The 25010-nt window shown below is 43.4% G+C and overlaps 1 protein-coding gene across 2 annotated transcripts in view; it reads left to right on the forward strand.

Moving 5' to 3' along the window:
* The first annotated feature begins 1521 nt into the window (after window positions 1-1521).
* LOC149255708 (uncharacterized) overlaps window positions 1522-25010 on the forward strand; it is a 35360-nt gene continuing 11871 nt past the window's right edge. Inside the window, exons 1-2 of one of the 2 annotated variants that reach the window (XM_089460553.1) lie at window positions 1534-1827; window positions 1950-2355. In XM_089460553.1, coding sequence (XP_089316679.1) covers window positions 1712-1827; window positions 1950-2163 — 330 coding nt within the window. In that variant the 5' untranslated portion in view covers window positions 1534-1711 and the 3' untranslated portion in view covers window positions 2164-2355. Of the gene's footprint in view, window positions 1828-1949; window positions 2356-25010 lie in introns of those variants that run through there. The other variant, XM_089460555.1, reaches the window with a different exon arrangement.

Below are 25010 nucleotides of genomic sequence, written 5' to 3' on the forward strand. Positions count from 1 at the left end.
CGTGGCCGATGAAGCGAACTGTTGAAAGTAAAAATGGCAGACCCAGTTGTCGAGGGTGGCCCTGGAGGCAGATTGGATGCGCGGCGCCTTCCTCGCCCACTACGGGTACTCGGATAGCGCCCAGTGAACAGCTCGCTGGTGGCTGGCGAGTCCGAATTGGAGTCATTGGGGGCACGCCTGGGTTGGCCTCGGCGGCAGCCCATTCTCTGTCGAAGGCGGGCCATAATAGGAGGGGCCTCAGACGGATATTCACCAAACACCACACTGAAACCTCGAAAGCCCACAGCGGTGGGAGAGGACTGAACGACCACGCTCAGAACAGAGCCAATGTCCCGGAGGTTCGAGCTGAGGGAGGAAGATAACATAACAGAGGGAATGCCGCCAACCTTAAGACTAAAAACCTCAGAGCCAACGGGAGCGGAGAGGCAGTTTCCTGCGAAGTCCCCCCCCTCCTTTCCAAAATCTTTACTCGAAACAGGACCAATGCACCCGAGACTCGAAAACAGAGGCCACTTCCCAGAGCTCGAACTCCGGCCAGTGCCCCAGAGAGAAATAGCACAAACCAGACACAGCAACTCCGCTTCAGGCTCAGAATTGACAGAGAGGACCCAGCTTAACACCTCACCTAGCTGCATCGCGCTAGCATTACCCTGCTCTTCCTTATAATTGTCTTCCCTTTCTCGATTAACCCACACCATAACTGCCTCATTGATGAAGGCCGCCATCGCTTGCAGGTCACAGCATGCGAGAGCCGACGCATTAACAGCGGATCCTGTGGCACTTAACGGGAGAATGTAATGGCCTGCATGCCAGGCTACCCTCCCCCGATTTACATTCCTCTTCACGTACAGGGTGGGCAGGTGTCGAGCTGCCTCCCACCACCCCTGTCCCATCACACTGATCGCCTCCCTATTCACCCGCATCCAAGAGTGATAAAAAAAAATTTAAATTAAATTGGTGGGCAAGAGCCATGTCGAAAAAATCTAATTTTTAAAATTTATTAAAAATTAATGCAACCGAACAATTAAATATATGGTAAGCTTATTCTCATGAAACTCAATCAAAAACCTCAATTAAAAAAAGTAAAAAATCATATTGATCCCATTAAGTTAAACTAAAAAACTTTCAACAAATGTCTATATAATTTTTTTGAATTAAAAAAACAACAACAAAATAACACCTTAGTTATCACACAAAACAAAACCACTCATGCTAAACTGAAAAACCTTTAGCCAATTTTCCCCTTTATAACCAACCAGTGATCATCATCATCCGGACCTACAATTTACAGTTATTGTCAGTCCACTCAAATCTGCAGCTCTAGTAACACACAAAACAAAAAGATAAGTATGGCTGATGACACGTTGAATACTTCGTCGTGGTGGTTTGTGCTGCCTCAGTTTTCTGCCTCACGATATCAAAACAAGAAGCCGCCAACAGTATTGTACTCGCGGTTTTTCGAGAGCGGATCTTCCTCGAGACTTCACCATTGTTTTTTGCTTTCATGCCGTAATCTCACCCCGCTGTATTTGAAACCCCAAAACAGGGGGTGGGGTGGATTCTCCTTTCCTAGCTCGTCGTTTTATATGTGTATATCAGGAGACGATTAAGATAAAAGGCTGTAACTCGGTATGCTGAAGCAGTCGTGTATTTATTTTTCTCAAACGGACATAGAGTGTACGTTTGATCTCTTTCACTGCAAATAAATAATATGGATTCCCACGTTACTGCAGCAAATTTGGTGTATGACAGCGAAGAGTATTCGGGTGATGGTCACAACCCTAAAAAATCTGATACTGCTCAGAGGAAGCCACCAATTTTCCCAAGGTATTGATCTGCCCCAACAACAACATATTTCTGTGATAAAAATAGTTAACATGTATCTGTCTGTATATGTGATGTATAGGGTTACTCATGTTATGGTATTGACTGGTTTTGTGTTATTGCAGTGTTAGTGCTTTGTGTTCTGCATGCGCGCAGCCCCGGTGGGAGAGCGAATGGAAGTTCAACATAGAAGATGTGGTGGCCATCAACAATAACAGGAAGTTGTGTAAAACGGGAGATGCAATGAAAGGCAAAGCAGGAAAAGGAAAGAAAATGTCAAGGGGCATGGGAAGAGTATTTTATCATAGGCCGGCCCCCGTTGTTCTGGTCTCTCCTTGAAAGATTCAAATTCCCTCCACAATTTATTTATTTTTTCAGAAAAGCTAAATCTGAGCTATACACAGGGATCTGTGTTATACTGATTGGAGATTTCTTTTGTAGGTAAAGTCCAACGGGACAACCTAGTTTGGATATGTGTGATTTTAGCAAATTTATGTATTTCTTCTGTTGTTGCAGTTGCAGATTGGTAAATCTGAAAGCTGTTCAAATGAATTCATGGTTATAGAAGCTAATTGCAAAAAATTCATGTGTGGCCTGATAACCGGTAGAACGGAATTGATCATTGTTTTTGTTCTGTAAATTTGATTATATTCTTTTAATATTTTGGTATATATTCGTTTCATGTTTTGGTTCATGTCTTCCCACGGACCCCACGTTTTGGTCTGCTTAGTTTAGTGCTGATGCATGTTGATCACCAATTTTAAAAGCTAAATCATAACAAAGCGACCATAAATTAAAAAAATATTCAACCAAGTCAAACGGAGGTGAAGCATGTACTTCTTTTTTAAACAAATGGAGTGGTTCAGAATAATAAAGTAACTTTGAGCGGGCGTAGTTCACAATGATAAAGTAATCTATGACAAGTTCATTTGAAAGTCCTATGTTTTAGCCGAAGAACGTGTTTTCATTTACAATTTTTTTTTGGTGAACTTGTCCAACATGTTTTCATTTGCATTTTTTTTGCAAGATTGGTGCACAATGCTCATATAGTAATGTAAGATGTGATTTATTTGAAAATGCTTATCAGGTTTAAATATATTATTTTATTGAAAGTTTTAATATAATATTTTATTATATATTTACATTGATGTGTATATTTAATTTATTATTATTATCAGTTTAGATTTATTTTAATTTTTGATTTATCAAGTGGCAGGGATCCAATTTTTTGAGGTGCAATTTTTTTTTTCAAGTTTTGTATTAAAAAATAAGGTTTGTATCTTTGAGAGATTGGATCTCTCTCGACGCTCAGATCTCGGGTTAAGATGGATCTAGGTTGGTTATATAATACTATATAATATCTATATTTGTATTTATGTGTCTCTTTGTTATTCCCTCTCACAAATATACACACTTTCTCTCCATATCTATCTCTCTTTTCCCCTCCATCTCCCTCTCCCGCTCTTCCCCTTCTCTCTCTCTCTCTCTCTCTCTCTCTCTTCACCTTCTCTCCCTCTCTATCTCTCTCCTTTATCTTTTCCCTCCCACTCTCTCCATCGCTCTCTTGTCACTCCCTCTCTCTCTCCACCTTTCTCCCTCTATGTTTTTCTTCTCTCCTTCCGCTCCCACCCTCTCGAATTCCATCTCTCTTGAGTCTTCTCTCTCTTCCTTCCTCTATCTCCCTTCTTTCCCACCTCCCTTTGTCTCCCCCCCGCAATCACTCTCTCCCTCTCCCTCTTTCTCTTCCCTCCAACTCTATGATTATCTCCCTCTCCCTCTCCTTCTCTCTCTCCCCTTCATCTATATGTCTCCATCTCTCTCTCTTCCCTTCTCTCCCTATCTCTCTCATCTCTTCTCTCTCTTCCCTCCTCTCCTCTCTCCTTCACTCTCTCTCCATCTCTCCTCACTCCCTCCCTCTCTCTTCACCTTTATCTCTCTATATCTTTGTTCTGCCCTCTCTCTCCCCTGACCTCTCTCCTTCTCTCTCTTCCTTCCTCTCTCTCCCTCTCTCCCATGATTATCTCCCTCTCCCTCTCCTTCTCTCTCTGCCCTTCATCTATGTGTCTCCATCTCTCTCTCTTCCCTTCTCTCCCTATCTCTCTCATCTCTTCTCTCTCTTCCCTCCTCTCCTCTCTCCTTCACTCTCTCTCCATTTCTCCTCACTCCCTCTCTCTCTCCACCTCTATCTCTCTATATCTTTGTTCTTTCCTCTCTCTCCCTCCAACTCCATCTCTCTCTCCCCTGACCTCTCTCCGTCTCTCTCTTCCTTCCTCTCTCTCCCTCTCTCCCATGTCGTTCTCTCTCTCTTCACTCTCCAACTTTGTCACTATCTTCCTCCCTCTCCCTCCCCCCTCTTCTCTTAAATTTGATCACATTGTATTGTGTTTAAGAAAGTATCTAAATTTGAAAAACTGAAATGGTTGTAAAATATTAAACTTTTATTTTGGATCAATCATGCCAAAGAAAATAAAATAATGAAAAACTTAAAAAAATCATGCATTATATTTAATCTATCATTGTTATTCACTTTGCTTGCTCTCATTCCTTGGATCCTTAACTAAGATGGATCTATGTTGGTTCTTATATATATATATATATATGACGATTAATGTCCACTAAGACCAAAGTAGTCTATCGGACCTCAAGAAAAGAGAGTCTAATTGTCATTCTTCAAAATCTTGTTTCTGTGATCAAGGAGTAGAGAAATAAGCATTCCATTCCAAGATTTCTATAGTTGGGTTAACTTAATAAGTCAAAAAGATTGGAGGTGTCGCTGATGATAAGGAATTGAGAGCGGATGTGGGCAAGAGTCAGACAGTCTAAAAGGAAGTGTTTTTCATCTTCCACCTTCTTAGTATCACAAATTTGACAGATTCTATTGTCCCAGGGAGTCGTGGGAGTAGACCATCACCCGGCCTCACTCCGAAGCTCATGAGAGTTAGTTATAATATTAACGATTTTCATTTTCTTCTTAGTGCTAGTCAACAAAGAGAGATAATTCTGGTTATCAAGGGTGGGGTTCATCGCCTCCTTATAGTACCTTAACTTCCTTTTACCCTTCAACTCCTTAGCATCCCACATCTTGTCCTTAAAACTGGAGGTAATAGTATCTTTGATATTGTCCTTGCTTCCCATTAAGATCTCCTCCTTAATCCCCCAAAGGTTGAGCCAAGACTGAGCACTCTGATGCCACCCGCACTTGAGGTGTAGGTGGGGGTTTTAACTAAAGTTAGAAGCAATTTTTGGGAGCCTCTTGGATTCCATATTGTGATGCTTCTTCTTATACATCAGATATCTAAACATAGCCACACTTTCAATGGGGGACAAACTAGTTTCGATCAAGAGGATAGGATAGGGAGTATTTTTGTTGATCTTGAGGTTATAGGTTATGAATTGCTTTTGGATCATCTCAATCTTTCTCTACAGCTCCCTAGATGTAATGAAACCCCAAACTTCACATCCGTATAAGATAACAGGGGTGGCGAGAGTCTCAAAGAGGAACCCTTTTTTACTCCAAATGTAAAGATCGACCAACTTACAATTGTTTTCAAGCTCATAATAAGCTTTCCAACCTCCAATAATTCTTTTCTCAATGCTATAATTCCAGTTGAGCTAATGAGGAAAGTCAATACCCAAATATTTATAAGAAGAAACCTGCTCAAGACAATGGTTATCATAGACAAAACTACCATGGGTGATCTTTTTGGATTTAATGATCATGACTTTAGTCTTCTCAATATTAATTGTCATACCCTTGTCTGTATTAACTGTCATACCCATCTTGGAGCAGTAGGCATGAAGAGTCTTAAGCTACTTGTCTAGGTCATCATGGCTCCTTGCAAGAAGAACGATATCATCTACATAAAGGAGAAGAGTAATGATAATACCATCGAGCTCGATGCCTTAATTTAATTTCTATGTGAATATTTTTAGTAGTGGGGATGATAGAAGGTTTAGATATATCTCAAGAGTAATTGTAACCTTTCCTTTACATATTCAATTAAAAAAATGTTATAAAATTAAATTAAAATAAAATCTTTGTACTATGAAATAAGTTATGGCTTTGGGGCATGTGGTATTGATAAGCCATGGTATTGTAACAAAACATATTTACAAGTTGATAATATCCATTGTAAAGTGGGGGTGAATATCCATGGTTAAAAATATTTTCATATTGTTATAAAATATTTTGATTGAGAAATAAGTTATTGTTTTTAACATCCCATTGATAAGCCATAGTATTGGCCCATGGTATCGTAACAAAGTCTATTTTTTACAAGTCAATGATAACCATGGTAAGAATTTTTTCATATTTTTAGTTGTGATATGCAAGAAGATACGATTTTCTGATTAGACAATCGCTAAAAGGCATATTGGGTCTGGATATCAGAGCCTCACAGATATCGGAAGTCAGAGGGGGAGGCATATTGGCATATCAATGATGGAGAAATTATCGGAGATCGGAGCGAGAGGCTATATCACTATTAGAGGTTGAAGGTCGAAGAGAGTATTGTATCAGAGATCAGAGGTATATGCTTATCGGAAGTTAGATATCGAAGGATTGGGAATGAAGATACTGGAGTTTTTAAAATGTGTCTCGAAAGGAAACCTATGATATGCACTATCTTCAATATGCAAGAACGGAAATAAGGACGTGGAATGTGAGTCCTCCGACAACCGCTTTATTACATAGTTTCGAAAGTTATATGGCCACTTAATATATTCATTAGATTATTAAAAAGAGCCACTTTATGGATTGGACTTTGAATATTAGGGATTTCAAATGAATTCCTTTGATATGAGAGCTCCGATATTAGATTTGATATATGCATTCAATAGGTCTTTCTCAACTTTTATCAATAAGTGAATTCATAATATAAAAGCCACTTTATAATATAAGACTTGGTATTGGTCTCGGGGGCTATGAAATGCACGATACAAAATAAAAAATTAATATTTACAAAAGCTAATTATTTACAAAGAGACAAATTTATAAAATAAAAGGTAAAATACAATATATAATGCCAAAGCTGTAAAAAACATTCAATCTTCAATTAGGCGATAATTGTAGCGGCTACAACCACCCTCCCAAATTTTTCCTTAGCTTCGTTTTGGAGCCTCCCTTCCAACCTTCACAGCAGCTTGTCTTGCTTCATCAGGTTCACAAGCTTCAGTGTTCTGCTTGCACAAAGGCAGGTTGTCGATCATAGCTGGATGCATTCCCCTCACAGGCTGTTCACCTAGACTTGGTCCAGCTGCAGGTTGAGCAACTTCCCTAAGAAAATTGGGTATTTCTGGAGGGAAACCAGCCTTCCCTCTAGAAATTGCACAATCCTATCTGGCAGCTTGTTGGACTCTAAGAGTGTGCAATTTTGTTAGTCAGCACTCCAAGTAGGAATTGCACAACTTTCCCCAGCAGGGCTGCTCAGCACAGAATTTGAGCAAATCTAGGCAGCAGCCAGCTGCTTTGCCCAGAAATTGCGCAAATCTCCTAGGCAGCCAGCCCAGCTCCCAGCCAGAAATGCGCATTTTCTCCCAGCAGTCGAGTAGTCTCTTGCATGTGTAGTTGAGTTGACCGGTTCCCTCTGTGACCAAACAAAACTGGCTTGCATGCATGTGATGCTTCTCCCAAGGCAACATGCAAAGGCATCCCTTGTTTCAGGGATATTTTTCTAGCAGTTGGAGGTTACATGCAAGGATCATTTTAGAAACCTCCCACTAAGTGTCGCTTTCCGTAGATTTGTGGCATGAGCGTCACAACCTCAATGTTATAAAAAATCATCAATTGGACATTGTAGAGCTGATTCCTCACATCAACCCTGCAACTCTGACATCCCACATCACATCTAGGAGCTACCGGCACATTCAGCTCAGTGGTTTTGGGGTAAGCTCGCTTCCCATGCCTTGTGTTGCATTTCTGTCGCTTTTGTGTTTTCACTTGTGTGAGTATTGTTTGCTTGATTTCAATGAGCACCTGTTGTCATTAACATGCATATTAGCTTGTCCTAGAACTGTTTCATTTTTCATTGCTATACCACTGTTGTCGTATGCATGAAACTGTGTTTCACGAACGGTCGCCGATTCGGTGACACGCCTCACCCACATGCATGTTGTTCCATTTTCTGAATCTTTCATTCACTGTTTTCATGCATGATCATTCAATTATTCTTACACTCAGTATCACCATGCATTCGCACTCACATTCACTTTCTGTTGCCCGTTGGCGAGTCTGGCCAACCTTGGCCTAGACTCTGCCTCACCAAAAGCCTCACTAAGATAGCATTGTGCAATCTTGAGAGGGAAGGCTCTGCCTTCCTTCCCATAAATGCGCATTTCTGCCTAGCAACTATTCCCATGGCCAGTTTTGCGCAATCCTGAGGGATAGTGACTGTTGGCCAATAAAATTACACAATGTAGTCACTGAGCCTGCAGCCATTGCTAGATGAGATTTCACATTGTGCAATCCCAACAGTCAACAGCCAGAATGGACTATGCATTGTGCAGTTCCAATAGTCAGTCAGTCTCTCAGTAGCCCAGACTGTGCCTTATGTAGTCTTGGCAGTCGGTCTCCCAACCTCCTGGCCGAAATTGTGCAACCTTCACAATCAGTCACACAGGTATGTTGCAAATCAGTTCTCAAGTTCATTTTGGTTTTCGACCGACAAATTACTTGCCATGAGTGTTTTCATGTCTCCAGGTATTGCAAGTGTTCATCTTCCTCTTAGCAGTGTGGGTACAATGGTTTCCAAGAGAGCAGAGTCGAAGACACCCTTCAGAGCACACCTAGAGATGTAGTCGATCAAATGTCTATGAGCTTGCCTACTCACGAAGATATCAAGTTGTTCGTAGACAAGAACATCAAGATATCACAACAAGCAGCATCATGAATAGCAGTTGAAGGCAGCATACCAAATGCAACGAATACTGCGAACACAAAGAACACAACAACAAATGCAGAAGATGCAATGAATCCAAGAGGAAGATTGTTGACAACACAGAGGTGAAACAAAGTTGCAAGATCAAGCAGATCCATTGATAATGAAAGAAACTTTGGAGACTCAGGCTATGAGGTGACGACGTGACATGAAGATCGCACAAAGATAGAGAATGGAACAAAGAAGAAGTTGCATGTGCCGAAGCAGCAACTCAGGAAGAACATGAAGCTACACAGATAGACAAATGAGTTGCAGCAGGATCAGGAACAATAGTGGGCGCAACATGCACTCACGGATGAAACTATGCCCGTAGAAGTTAAAGATCCATCCCAGCAGCTAACACGGAGCAGACATGGTGAGAAGTGTTGTTAATCACATGCAAGGGATTCAGCAGCATGCAGGGCATTGTGCGCATGCATGTAACCCAACTCATTCAGCACACTCACCAAGGCGAAGACAAGAAGCTAGTCCAACTAGAGCTGAACATGTACTTCAGCAAGTTGATGCGCATGACCACTAGCACACACTTGAAGATCAGCATGGACACTATGCATCAATGTGTTATCGATTCAGCCACACCCAAGAAGACCATGTGCATATTAGCAGGTGAGTTGGATGAAGGGGCCGAATCAATGCATCGGTTGCAACGGAGGCAAGAGTTTACTTTAGCAAGATGTCACCATGAGGTGCATGCACACCATCACGGACGACCAAGCTTGGCATCAGCTCACCACCTTCACCATCACAAGCATTTCAAAGAGTTGGTCTCATCACAATGGACCGAGTGTTAGTGATGTCTTGCATGACTTGCTCAAGCCATGTTGTCTCACATGTGTACATGTGCATTGTGATGTTGAGTCATGTCAAGTGTAAGTCAACTGTTAATAGTTGGATGTAACAGTCATAGAGTAGGTGAAGAGTCATGAGGGTAGTTGAATTGTCACAAAGGGGAATGTCAAGGGTCACCCCACACTTTTCTATAAATAGTCCCTGATAACTCATTATAGAGGCTTTTGGTCAGCCAAGATTCTGATAAGACTATTCTTGGAAAGAGCTTGGACAATATTGTAAAGCGTCTTGGCTTCTCCACTACATGGAGCTAGTTCACCTCTTTGGAGGAGTAGGCAGATGTGGCTGTAACATGCCACTGTTGGGGATAGCAGGTTTACATTGATGTATTGTATGATTGGAACTGACACTTCTTTATATAATAAGAGCCAACACGTTTTCACACATGTATTGTATCTGTTGTAAGAATGATCTTTAACACTTGTAATGCATGTTGCTTTAACCTGTGTTCTACATTTGAATTGATTCATTTGTTGTAATGCATAATTTATTGATGGAAATGTGTTGTATATGTTGTTAATGCTATCCCATCCGTGTCAACTGCTCTGCATGACATCAGAAAAACCTTTCACATGAACCTTGTTGTAACAACCATTGCACTCGTTCAGACTGATCTGTGAGTGTTGTACATATTATCCTACCTTGTATTTTGTGACTACCGCATCCGAGTGGACTGCTCCACTGAAAGCTATGTATGTCCTATGTGTTGTGTGTTCCTAGCTGAGTTGGGACTGATCCCTTTCAACCTGGAACTCACCTTCACCCTCATCTCAACCCACCTGTGTTAGAACCTCTCATACACCTGCCTTGACTCACTGCAGTGGTCACACCCTTGCTATTGATAGAGTTATCTTACTTGCTTCTGTGCGACATCGCGGTCAAGGCATTACCCTACGCCCCACTGCTAGGACTCCTACACCAAACGGTCTGAGGTCTAATTGGGACTTATTACCAAGGAGATCCCCTTACATGTTAGCGGGTCCAACACCATCAACATTTTGGCACTAGAAGGAGGGCCAGATGACAAGCTGAGTCATCACATCTGTTTTGAATCTCTACACATCTATCATGACTAACTATCGAGTTTCTCTTTCAGAATGCATGTCTTATGGAAATGATTTCATGAGCTCAAAAAATCTCTTGGATAATGTGTCTCATAAAAATTTTGATGGTGGAGGCTATGTAGCCTTAGTTAGGCATGCGGTTGGCATTGTAGGCTCGTGCAAAAGACATGGATTCTTTGAAGAATACATGAGTTGCACGTTGTTCATCTACACGCTTTGAGGGCACTTGATGCACTGGTGTGCCATGCTGCCCGAAAAATCCATTCATCCTCTTGCTCATCTGGTCACAGAGATAGACCCTACTTTCAATCACTTCAACCGTCAAGCACTCAATAAAGAAATTTTGAAATTATGAAAAGCACCCGATGAATCTGTTGAACAGTTTTACATGCGCTTTTGTAATCTTGCATACCGATTCCTGGGAGATGATATTGATTGGGAATTTCTTGATGGAATATTTGAGTATCTTCTTCACGTATCTGAACCCTGCTCAACGCACTTCGATGATGGAGCTGTGCAATCATAGGCAGGGACATGCATTGTCACAAGTGATTGTCTGCCTTCAAATCATCAAACAACTCCACCACCGCGGAGTGATGTGGGAGATCATGCACACACCTCGGTTGAACTGTCACACACTCCCACCCCACCTGCTCTTGAGATTTGCATAGATTTGGCTTGCAAACCTATTGGTTGTCATGTGGACTTTCCCCTCGACCTTTGTCCTCACGTTCTATTGATCCTCTGAATTGTACTGTCTTGTGTTATTCCATTCCGGACTCCTCACTTGCTATGAATGAGGATCAAGTTGTTGACAGAGTTGGTGTTATGCAGCCAACTTGCACCATCATTCATGATGAGTGTGTGCAAGAATCTAAAGAAGATCCCGGGGTGAAGGATGACTCCCTTCCAGCCACGCCTCGTTCGCATCATCTTGACATCCCTTGTGATTCTACCACTGTTGATTTTCCCTGTGAAAACTCATTTCTGGATGCTTCTACTTCCGATCATTCACAGGACACCTCGGATGTCAGTATGTCATTACAGTGCGGAGAGGACACATCTTCCTTGGAAAATCCGTTCAATCTGTCATTTATCTTTCTTGAAAACACAGAGGGTGAACATCTTTACTTCTCATCTACCCCTCTACCCGATTCATCAAATCATGAGGATGCCAACAAACATCTTGAATTTTCTGATCTTGGTTGTCGTGATCTATTCACTTCCTCATCTGATCACGATGTTGATTCAACCGTTGTTAATCTATCCAAGACACTGGTCTACGATGATATATCTATCCATGAGGTCGAAACCCCCCAGACTGTCGAGGCACTTCAACCCGAGCTGATGGTTATGTCAGGCCCTTGCTGTCCTAAGGTTGGTCTCACTTTCGGTCAGGAAATTGTTGAAACACTCAAGGCTCCTTGTTACTCTCTACTTTGCACTAAAGATCAACCAAACACCTAGATTTCGCTTCCTCCACTAGAACTACACGATCCCATCGCTCATGCATTGGAGGAATCTTACACAACAAGCACACATGCACAACCCAAGTGGTCTACCTTTCTCATGTTTTCTTGCATGTCATAGTCAAGAGAATGCATACACTCAACATCTACACGCAGTGTAACAAAACATCATGGCGGCACCACAGAATGCATGTCATGCACTATCGCTCATCTTTTTCTATGGTCACTTGTAAGCTCAGAGTGTGTATGTCTTCACTATTACATCTTTCTTGTTTGTTTGTTCACACAACTGTCTTGTTCGTGAACCTTTCCTTCACCAACATGGGTTAACCAATGTGCCGGTGGCTGCATTGGAAGTATCACTTCACATGAGATGACCCATGCACTGTTAACTTAGGAGTAGCAGTAGTGTGTGCTTTTGAGTTGTTTCCTTGCATGGTTGTTTTCTTACTTTGTTTTTATGTTTGTTTATCTTCTCGCTTGTTTGCTTACTTGCTTTACTTTCACTTTTGCTTCTACTCTTTCTTTGCTTTGTTGATTTTTAGTTCGCTTGTTTCGTTTCGTAGGATAGTTTCGCATGAAACCCTGTATGACTCTTGAAGCAAGTTAGGTAAATTACAAGAGGCTATGTGCTACTATCACTACTTGGTTATCTGTAACCATCCATCTATATGAAGAACTTGTTACTTTCAGTCCATGATACGTCGATGGAAAATACGTACTATTCGAAGTGAACCTTGGTGAAAACACAATGCTTGCGCACTAACTAGTGTCACCTACTCTAGTCGGTTGTTTTTGGGTTAACCCTTGTCAGCTCAATCAAGTAAAGTAAGGCGAGGGGAAAAACCTTAACATGAACGTTAGAGATATAATAAAATACTTCTTTGCAGGAACAACCTCTTCTTCTCTCAATAAGTCAGTATCCATCTTCCACCTCTGAAATGAAAAAGTGCTATGCACAGTTACGAAGATGAAAATGAAAAAAATGAAAAAGTGAAAAAAGTTTGAAAAAAATGAAAATGCATAAGGTGAAAGAAGAGAAAGGCTTCCCGCGTAGAGAGGTGATGCAAGTAACTCCGTCGGGGTACTGACTAGGCTCACTGGCAGCGGAGCCATGCTTGTGTTTCTATGTGACTCTGTCAGGGTATTGACCAGGCCTGCTAGCAGTGGAGCAATACCAAAGTGAAACCAAAACTCTGACAACTATACTACTTATGCATCAATATACCCCTCAGCCCCAATCGAAACAACTATGTTGACTTGGCTTGGAATGTGTGTTGATCGACCAAGATTTTGGCAGATGCTACATCTTACAATCAAGCTAGTGTGAAACCAAGAGCAACTGGGAACTGAGCAATACTTCCGGAGGTGTTAGACTTGCTTTTCATGAACAAGGTCCATTCAGAGAGCTGGAGTTCTGCCATTGTGTCGCCAAGTTTTGTAGCAGCTACAAACACCCTCCCAAATTTTACCTTTGCTTCATTTTAGAGCCTCCCTTCCAACCTCCACAGCAACTTATCTTGCTTCATCAGGTTCACAAGCTTCAATGTTTTGCTTGCGCAAAGGCAACCTGTCGATCATAGCTTGATTTATTCCCGTCACAGGTTGTTCACCCAGACTTGGTCCAGCTACAAGCTGAGCAACTTCCCAAGAAAATTGCGCATTTCTCGAGGGCAACTAGCCTTCCCTCCAGAAATTGCACAATCTTGTCTGGTAGCCTACTCGGCTCCAAGATTGCACAATTCTATCAGTCAACACTCCTAGCAGGAATTATGCAATTTTCCCCAGCAGGGCTGCTCAGCCCAGAATTTGCGCAAATCTCGGCAGCAATCAGTTGTTCTGTCTAGAAATTGCGCAAATCTCCTGGGCAGCTAGCCTAGCTCCCAACCAGAAATGCGCATTTTCTCCCAACAATCGAGCAGTCTCTTGCAAGTGTAGTCGAGTTGACCGGTTCCCTTCGGGACCAAGCAAAACTGGCTTGCATGAATGGGCTGCTTCTCCCAAGGCAGCATACTAAGGCATCCCTTGTTTCAAGGATCTTTTTGTAGCAGTTGGAGGTTACATGCAAGGATCATTTCAGAAACCTCCCACCGAGTGTCGCTTTCCCTAGATTTGTGGCATGCTCATCACAAACTCGATGTTATAAAAACTCATCAACCAAACATTGCAGAGCTTCTTCCTCACATCAACCCTGCAACTCTGACATCCCACATCACATCTAGGCATTTTCGGCACATTCATCTCAGTGGTTTTGGGGTAAGCTCGCTTCCCATGCCTTGTGTTGCATTTCTTTCGCTTTTTGTGTTTTCACTTGTGTGAGTATTTTTTGCTTGATTTCAGTGAGCGTTTGTTGTCATTTACATGTATATTAGCTTTTCCTAGCACTGTTTCAGTTTTCATTGCTATCTCACTGTTGTCTCATGCATGAAACTGTTTTTCACGAACGGTCTCCGATTCGGCGACTCGCTGATCCGGATTTAAATAGGAACGCAATAAAATACAGAGATAACCATAAACACAAAGATGCAGCGGAAATAATACTTCATTTCATTACTGTAAAATACTGAAATATGCTTACAAACAGAAATGGAAAGAAACTAGCTAGGGCGATGGTAGCTTATCTTTGAGAAGAGATGTGGCGGCTACATGCCTCTGAACTGTTCCAAACTGTGTTACAATGAGGCTCGAAGGCCTATTTATTGTTGATAAACAATGGAAAACCCTTAACATTCCGAAATCTAACCCTAGAAGATGAAACGCAAAATTGTGGGCCCCGTTTGGGTAAATTGGTACATCAATTTCCCGGGGTCGTAACTTTGGCATACAATCTCCGTTTGACGCATACAATAGCTCGTTAGAAAGATCTATCCGAGCACTACAACTTTGGGAGGCAACATCGGTCCATGGACCCACGTTGCCCCAGATTCCCAAAAAAATGTCGTTTAGGGCCTCAAAACGGCTCCGGAAGTTCACGACCCGAAAAACCGCTAAAAATAGTAAACTGTGCTACAATTTAGGAAACTGAAAAAGCTGAAAGAGACAGTTGTGGGGGTCCAAATGGGATAGTGGGTGGCCACCAACATCCACCTGGATCATTCCTCCCCCCTTAGGAAGCAATGGTCCCAATTGCGTTGAGTTCCTCCATCTGCTGAACTTGCCGTGCAATCTCTGATGTGTCCAGTAATGGTGGGAAGCATGGTCGACGATGGTCCATATTGAACACTTGGTGCAGGCGAAGGAATGGAGGAATGATGTGCTCCAAAGCATTGTTCCCCATAGCCTTGGTACTGTTGTAAGGACCATGTCTGAGTGGTCTGAGCTTCTGATGGGTTCTGGTAAGGCGTTCTTTCTGTCGATGCAACCAGGCTTTGTTGCCCACCTGAAACTTGTGTGGTACCCCTGTGGGTGAGGAGAAGTTGTTCCTGTGTTCTGTCATGACCGTATCCCTTTGCTGCTGCTGCGTGGAGGAATCTTTCGCGGGGGCCATGGATGTAGCAACGATCTTCCCCATACAGATGAATTTCCTGGTCTGGGAGATGAGCTTGCTGCCTTTCTTAGCGGTGATCAAAGATGTGGCAGTAGGTGGGGCTACCTCCGGTATCCTGTATAATGAATTATTTAAAGAAATAATGACAGCACGAGGCCTTGACTCATACACAACATGTCGCCTCCACAAGTATGGCTGGCCTAATAATACATCGCAAACATCCAGAGGTGTAACATCACACAATACCTCGTCTGTGAAGGGCTTGATGCTGTAGGGAAGGCGGCACCGCTGGCGAACTTTGAGATCTCGTCCTTCATGAAGCCACCCAATACTGTACGATTGTGGGTGTGGTGTAGTCGGTAGGCCCAACCGCTTCACGACCTCTGCTGAAATGAGGTTCTTTTGGCTGCCACTGTCGACAATGAATTGCAGCGACGAACCCTTCACCCACATCTGTGAGTGGAAAAGATGCTGCCCCTCTTCTGGATCTGTAGGTTCATTCTTCTAGATCTTAGCAGTGGCAACAGTGGTGCTGGGATCCGCATCAATGATCTGCTTCCCTTTGCCATTACCCTTGTCAGGTTCTGGCTCAGGGTCAGAACATGCATCTGATTCAGAAGCCTTCAACTCGGCCACCAGCGACTGCTTGGTCCGACACTCACTTGTGTTATGAGTGGGACTCTTGTGGAACTCACACCACTTCCCTGTGTCCTTCTTTGGCTTCATGGTGTTGTTCTTTTCTTGTGGCTTCGACGGGTTTTCTTGGGTCACCCCGCCTTGGCTTTGTCCTTTGGGCTTCGGATTTGCAGATCCAAAGTCTCGCTTCTTCTGTTTGAACTTTTGCTCGATTTTGACAGCGTATCGGTACGCCGTGCCGAGCGAGGAGATGTTCAAGAACACCATCTCTTCTTGGATATATTTGTGCAGGCAACCACGGTATTTGAGTACCAGATGCAGCTCAGAATCTTTGATACCCAACTGTGTGCGAAGGGTATGAAAAATGTTTGTGAACTCCGGCACATCTTGGTCTCGTCCCTGCCGTAGTGTGGTCCATTTGATGTATTTGTCCTCATAGCTTCTGACAGGGTAGTACTGCTCCTTGATGGCATCCCGGAAGTCATTCCAAGTGGGTGCGGTTGAAAATAGTGAGCCTGTACTTTCATCCTTTTGCTCGCAGTAGGTTTCCCACCAGTCCTTGACGTGGGGGGCTGCTTTGAGAAGAGCGAAAACAATCCTTTCCCAACTTGAAAATTCGTGAATAGAAAAATACCCATCTAGCAGATTTAACCATTTATCTACGGCATCTGCGTCTATTTGACCCTCGAAGATGGGGATTTCAAAATTAACTTGTACCTTAAATAGTGTGGCATTTACAGAGTCGCTGTTGGAAGCCGATGCGTCGCCTCTGGGTAGCCGCTGAAGGATCTGCGCAAAGCTATCCATCATCGCGTTCCTTTGCCGCTCGAGCGCTTCTTCGAGCAAGATTTTGATAGGATCTCCTGCCCCCTCGTCTTTCTTCTCATCCGCCATGGGAGGCCGTCGGGATTTGCGAGGTTGGTCTTGCAAAGGTTCGACCAGTTCAAGGCCTAACTCCTTATATCCCGACCTCGTTGGGGACATGCAAAGAAAAACAGAGAAAAAGCAGACTGCTCTGATACCACTGATTCGGATTTAAATAGGAACGCAATAAAATATAGAGATAACCATAAACACAAAGATGCAGCGGAAATAATACTTCATTTCATTACTGTAAAATACTGAAATATGCTTACAAACAGAAATGGAAAGAAACTAGCTAGGGCGATGGTAGCTTATCTCTGAGAAGAGATGTGGCGGCTACATGCCTCTGAACTTTTCCGAACTGTGTTACAATGAGGCTCGAAGGCCTATTTATTGTTGATAAACAATGGAAAACTCTTAACATTCCGAAATCTAACCCTAGAAGATGAAACGCCAAATTGTGGGCCCCGTTTGGGTAAATTGGTACATCAATTTCCTGGGGTTGTAACTTTGGCATACGATCTCCGTTTGACGCATACAATAGCTCGTTAGAAAGATCTATCCGAGCACTACAACTTTGGGAGGCAACATTGGTCCATGGACCCTTGTTAACCCAAATTCCCAAAAAAACGTCGTTTAGGGCCTCAAAACGGCTCCGGAAGTTCAGGACCCGAAAAACTGCTAAAAATAGTAAACTGTGCTACAATTTAGGAAACTGAAAAAGCTGAAAGAAACAGTTGTGGGGGTCCAAATGGGATAGTGGGTGGCCACCAACATCCACCTGGATCATTCCTCCCCCCTTAGGAAGCAATGGTCCCCATTGCGTTGAGTTCCTCCATCTGCTGAACTTGTCGTGCAATCTCTGATGTGTCCAGTAATGGTGGGAAGCATGGTCGACGATGGTCCATATTGAACACTTGGTGCAGGCGAAGGAATGGAGGAATGATGTGCTCCAAAGCATTGTTCCCCATAGCCTTGGTACTGTTGTAAGGACCATGTCTGAGTGGTCTGAGCTTCTGATGGGTTCTGGTAAGGCGTTCTTTCTGTCGATGCAACCAGGCTTTGTTGCCCACCTGAAACTTGTGTGGTACCCCTGTGGGTGAGGAGAAGTGGTTCCTGTGTTCTGTCATGACCGTATCCCTTTGCTGTTGCTGCTGCGTGGAGGAATCTTTCGCGGGGGCCATGGATGTAGCAACGATCTTCCCCATATAGATGAATTTCCTGGTCTGGGAGATGAGCTTGCTGCCTTTCTTAGCAGTGATCAAAGATGTGGCAGTAGGTGGGGCTACCTCCGGTATCCTGTATAATGAATTATTTAAAGAAATAATAACAGCACGAGGCCTTGACTCATACACAACATGTCGCCTCCACAAGTATGGTTGGCCTAATAATACATCGCAAACATCCAGAGGTGTAACATCACACAATACCTCGTCTGTGAAGGGCTTGATGCTGTAGGGAAGGCGGCACTGCTGGCGAACTTTGAGATCTCGTCCTTCATGAAGCCACCCAATACTGTACGGCTGTGGGTGTGGTGTAGTTGGTAGGCCCAACCGCTTCACGACCTCTGCTGAAATGAGGTTCTTTTGGCTGCCACTGTCGACAATGAATTGCAGCGGCAAACCCTTCACCCACATCTGTGAGTGGAAAAGACACTGCCCCTCTTCTGGATCTGTAGGTTCATTCTTCTAGATCTTAGCAGTGGCAACAGTGGCGCTGGGATCCGCATCAATGATCTGCTTCCCTTTGCCATTACCCTTGTTAGGTTCTGGCTCAGGGTCAGAACATGCATCTGATTCAGAAGCCTTCAACTCGGTCACCAACGATTGCTTGGTCCGACACTCATTTGTGTTATGAGTGGGACTCTTGTGGAACTCACACCACTTCCCTGTGTCCTTCTTCGGCTTCATGGTGTTGTTCTTTTCTTGTGGCTTCGACGGGTTGTCTTGGGTCACCCCGCCTTGGCTTTGTCCTTTGGGCTTCGGATTTGCAGATCCAAAGTCTCGCTTCTTCTGTTTGAACTTTTGCTCAATTTTGACAGTGTATCGGTACGCTGTGCCGAGCGAGGAGATGTTCAAGAACACCATCTCTTCTTGGATATATTTGTGCAGGCAGCCACGGTATTTGAGTACCAGATGCAGCTCAGAATCTTTGATACCCAACTGTGTGCGAAGGGTATGAAAAATGTTTGTGAACTCCGGCACATCTTTGTGATGTATTTGTCCTCATAGCTTCCGACAGGGTAGTACTGCTCCTTGATGGCATCCCGGAAGTCATTCCAAGTGGGTGCGGCTGAAAATAATGAGCCTGTACTTTCATCCTTTTGCTCGCAGTAGGTTTCCCACCAGTCCTTGACGTGGGGGGCTTCTTTGAGAAGAGCGAAAACAATCTTTTCCCGACTTGAAAATTCGTGAACAGAAAAATACCCATCTAGCAGATTTAACCATTTATCTACGGCATCTGCGTCTATTTGATCCTTGAAGATGGGGATTTCAAAATTAACTTGTACCTTAAACGGTGTGGCGTTTCCAGAGTTGCTGTTGGAAGCCGATGCGTCGCCTCTGGGTAGCCGCTGAAGGATTTGCGCAAAGCTATCCATCATCGCGTTCCTTTGCCGCTCGAGCGCTTCTTCGAGCAAGATTTTGATAGGATCTCCTGCCCCCTCGTCTTTCTTCTCATCCACCATGGGAGGCCATCGGGATTTGCGAGGTTGGTCTTGCAAAGGTTCGACCAGTTCAAGGCCTAACTCCTTATATCCCGACCTCGTTGGGGACATGCAAAGAAAAACAGAGAGAAAGCAGACCGCTCTGATACCACTGATCCGGATTTAAATAGGAACGCAATAAAATACAGAGATAACCATAAACACAAAGATGCAGCGGAAATAATACTTCATTTCATTACTGTAAAATACTGAAATATGCTTACAAACAGAAATGGAAAGAAACTAGCTAGGGCGATGGTAGCTTATCTCTGAGAAGAGATGTGGCGGCTACATGCCTCTGAACTGTTCCGAACTATGTTACAATGAGGCTCGAAGGCCTATTTATTGTTGATAAACAATGGAAAACCCTTAACATTCCGAAATCTAACCCTAGAAGATGAAACGCCAAATTGTGGGCCCCGTTTGGGTAAATTGGTACATCAATTTCCCGGGGTCGTAACTTTGGCATACGATCTCCGTTTGACGCGTACAATAGCTCGTTAGAAAGATCTATCCCAGCACTACAACTTTGGGAGGCAACATCGGTCCATGGAGCCATGTTGCCCTAGATTCCCAAAAAAAACGTCGTTTAGGGCCTCAAAACAGCTCCGGAAGTTCAGGACCCGAAAAACTGCTAAAAATAGTAAACTGTGCTACAATTTAGGAAACTGAAAAAGCTGAAAGAGACAGTTGTGGGAGTCCAAATGGGATAGTGGGTGGCCACCAACATCCACCTGGATCACTTGCCTCACCCACATGCATGTTATTCCATTTTCTGAATCTGTCATTCACTGTTTTCATGCATGATCATTCACTTATGATTACACTTAGTATCACCATGCATTCGCACTCACATTCAGTTTCAGTTTTCCAACAACGAGTCTGGCCAACCTCGTCCGGACTCTGCCTCACCAAGAGCCTCACCAAGACAGTATTGCGCAATCCTGAGAGGGAAGGCTATGCCTCCGTTCCCAGAAATGTGCATTTTTTCCCAACAACTGTTTCCAGGCCTGCTTTGCGTAATCTTGAGGGACAGTGACTGTTGGCCAAGAAAATTATGCAATGCAGTCACTGAGCCTGCGGCCATTGCCAGCTGAGATTGCGCATTGTGCAATCCCAATAGTCAGCAGCCAGACTAGACTGTGCATTGTAGTATTTTATCGCCAGGAGAACAAATACTTATTGCTCAAGAGTGGGGTGGAGTACATTGTGAGAGTCCATCGCAAAATTTTTAACATTTCTTTAGTTAATGCAGCGCAGATGAAGAGACTAGTAAATGGAAGTAAAATTTTTGTGCTTCTCATGATCAAGAAAAAGAATGATATTGATTATGAATATTTTGAAGGTTGTGATGAAAAATTAAAATATGATTTGTTTGATGTGGTAAGAAAGCATGGCGAGATGTTTCAGGAACCAAAGGGGTTGCCTCCCAAGAGGGGAATTCAGCTTGAGATACAACTACAACAGGATGTTCCACTTTGAAACATTGGCATGTATCACATGTCGATTATGGATAGCATGGAAATCAAGAAGAAAATTCAAGAATTGTTGAACAAAGGTATCATACACCCATCTACTTTGCAATGTGGTTCACCCATTGTCTTGGTGCCAAAGAAGGACGAGACATGGTGCATGTGTGTGGATTTCCGTGCATTGAACAAAATCACGGTAAAGAATTGTTATCCACTCCCAAGAATTGATGATTTGCTTGATTAGTTGGGGTATGCAAAGTATTTCACTAAGTTAGACTTACAAAGTGGTTATCATCAAGTTACAATAGCTGAAGAGGACATTTGGAAAATTGCATTTAAAACTAAACAATGATTGTTTGCGTGGCTTGTTATGTCTTTCGGTCTTACAAATGATCCAAATAATTTCATGAGAGTTATGAATGATGTATTAAGACCATTTCTAGATGACTTTGTCATTGTGTACTTAGATGATATTCTCATATTCAGAAAATCCATAAATGAACATGTCATGCATGTGAACAAAGTACTTGATGTCTTGAGAAAAGAACAATTGTTTTAAAAGATGTCGAAGTGTGAATTTGGCAAGACTTATTTAGTGTATTTGGGACACATTGTTGGAGGAGTGTTGGCTTATAGGGGCCTAACCTAGGTTTAGAGATGATTTAGTTAAACAAATCCCGGTACTACTAGCCCTTTCAGCAACAATCCACGAAGCATAGACTTAGGTCTCACCCGAAGTAGTATGTGATGGTGCTAGAACTAGGTTTCCACACCCTAGAGATGTCTAATGGTTTTTCGGTGGTCCATGGTTTGACCCTGCGCGCACGTCGCTACACACATCTACCGGTCCCTCGCAGCCTGCGATGCTGCCTTCGCGCAGCCCTGCTTGAGGCGCGATCCGTGTTATTACCCAAGTTCCTTACTATTAACCCGATATTATCCTATTACTTAACTTATCTATATGAGCCCAATTCTACTTAACAGTGTTCAGTATTCATATAAGTGCGCGCGATAAACAAAACAGCGTAATGCATAGAAAGTAATACAAAAGCAGATACACAGCAATTGGAATCAAACTTCTCTTTATTATTCTTATTCTTGGGTTACAGACTCGACTCCACCATGTGCACTTAGCTGCAGGGGTCTACGCACTTAGCTGCGGACTCTACTAGGCCTCCGCACACTCAGCTGCAGAGCCTCTTCCTACTACTATGACCCAAGACACTTACACCTTTCCTCTCTGCTCTCTATCTTCTAGACTCCATTCCTTTTCTTCTATCTCCAATTATCTTTACAACTTAGAGCCTTGCTCTATTTATACAATCCCATGGTCTGTGGACCATGGGTAGGTCGACATTACATTACACAACTTAGGGCGGACCACCCTATAACTCAACATACATTTCGCGCTCCGCGCCCGCAATTCGTGGAGTCTTACAACATATTTGACCAAAACTTGGGCTTTGAGCCCCAAAACATGTTGTGGGGGGATTATATTCCCAACAAGCCCCCAACACAAACATCATGACTCGCCCTCAAGTCACTCTGTGGACGGGGCGATCTTGGCGCTGAGTCCCTCCAACTGGTCCCGAACTGCTCGGAGGTCCGTAGTGCACTGCTCTGCGGTTTACTAGACCTGCTTCATGCACTCTTTTGAAGCCACTTTTTCAGGAGAAAATCCCTTCCTTAGCGCTTGCATCCCCTGCAAATGTGCGAGCTTGCCTTCGATATCTGTTGTGATGGTGAAGGCCTCGTCAATCCATGGTTGGACGCGCGCTTTGAGAACTGCCTCTTTTTGTTACACTGCATCCACCTGCTCCTTCAGTGCCTTAGCTTGCTGCATCTTCGCAAGTCGTTGAGTGATGAATACTATCTACGCAGTTCCTCAGACACTATTGTACTACTCCTGAAGTTCGCACACCTTTGTTTCCAGGCGTTGTATGTTGGGGTCCTCCTGCAAAGATGTGAGGACCACAAATGCTTGTTCCAACATACCGGTACAGTCTTGTACTGCACGTCCAATTTCTTCCAACCCTATTTGGATAGTGCTAGCGCGTTGTTCTCTGACTTCCGGTGGAGTGGAAAGCTGTGCCTTCAATTGTAGCTCGACGATTTAAATATTCAGCTCCAGCTAAACCTTTTTTGTTTCTGTTCTAGCTTCGCGGATGCCGGCTGCCAACCTGTGGATCCACTCTGCTACTAGTAGATCTGCTAGGATGGCTAGCTCTGGGATGCATTTGCAAGTGTCGTCTACTTCCTGTTCCAACCGCTGAGTTTGTGATACTAGTTCATCACACTGCAGGCTGAGTTGTTCAATGTTTATCTTTTGCTCACTCAGAACTTGTATCGCGCGGCCCTCCCTGGCACGGAGTTCTAATGTTATTCCATCCTGCAGTTGTTACAGTGTTTCTCACAGAAGGGCAGACAAATTGAGGACAATTCCGTTGATCCTGCCAACCGTAGCTCTGTCGATCTCATTTGCTACTGCTAGCGCTCCTTCTAGTAACACTATGGTATTGGCCATCCTTATGCTTAGCATTTGTTCTGTTGCTAATGTACCTACTGTGATGTAGGTGGACAAGGTACCTTCTTGCGGGGGCCACACCTGTAGTTCCTGCAGTTGCGCCCTTAGGGCCCCCAACACAGTCTGCTACTCCGTCATAACTTCTTGGAGTGCTTCCTTGGTGACATCGCGAACCGTCTCGCCGATGTCGTAGAGGTCTCCTTTAGTTAATGTGATCAGTTCGATGGCCAGCTTCGAAGGGATGTCCCTAGCTATAACCTGGTGCCAGGAGTCCAATGGAACCAATGGTTTTTCCATCCAAATCCCAACCTGAATTTTATGGAAAGTTTAAAATCACTTCAAAGATCCATTTAGGAGCATATTATGATTTTTTTATGGGGATATAAAAACTAAACAAAGAAATAGAAACACATTTGTAAGCTCAAGCATTTGTGTTTTGCCAAGGCCTATGCAAGTACACTTGATTGCTCAAGTGAGAATTTTCCAAAATCCAACCCCTTGTGCAAATGTTGCATTGATGTTTACTGAACCAAACCCTAACTCTTAAGACCCTCAAATAAATCAAATTTTGAATTATGGTGTCCTTGGGAGGTGGGGTCCCTAGTTGTAACCCGCTGATAGGATTCCAATGAAACCATTGCATTTCCATCTGAATGTAACACCCTCCTCCCACATCTACCCAAGTAATCGGCCAACTGGGGTAAACATGTGATGAGAAGCTACTATGATGTGATTCGACTTCCTAAGTCACGTTAAGGAAGTGGAACCGATGGAAACACATCATACATACCTTCAACATCAACAATAGGGCTCCTAAGAACCATGCCAACCTTTCTGGTAACCAGCCCTTGGGTCCCATTGTGGTTTTAGACAACTTGACCCCTGGATGCTCCCATGATATGGGTCTGAGAACATCCATGAGGCTCTGTATGCTCTCATGACAAGGCATGTCAGCGTCCAGGGGCAATTTTGCTCAGTGTTGTGCTAGTGTCCCAGGGATTTGAGCCACGTTTTCAGGCACAAAGCCCAAGTCACTGCCCAGAATTGAATGAAACCTTCAGAACATAAAGATAACAAGGAGATGATGACACAAGTGCAATTACTTAAACAAGCCCTTGACTAGACGCCTACTAGCAATGAGAGGAATTTCATTAAACATATCATAAATATGTAATCTACAGG

The sequence above is a fragment of the Pinus tabuliformis genome, chromosome 7, assembly GCF_031772625.1.
Source record: "Pinus tabuliformis cultivar Carrire ecotype Pingquan chromosome 7, CPIR1, whole genome shotgun sequence".
In the NCBI taxonomy this organism is placed as follows: Eukaryota; Viridiplantae; Streptophyta; class Pinopsida; order Pinales; family Pinaceae; genus Pinus; species Pinus tabuliformis.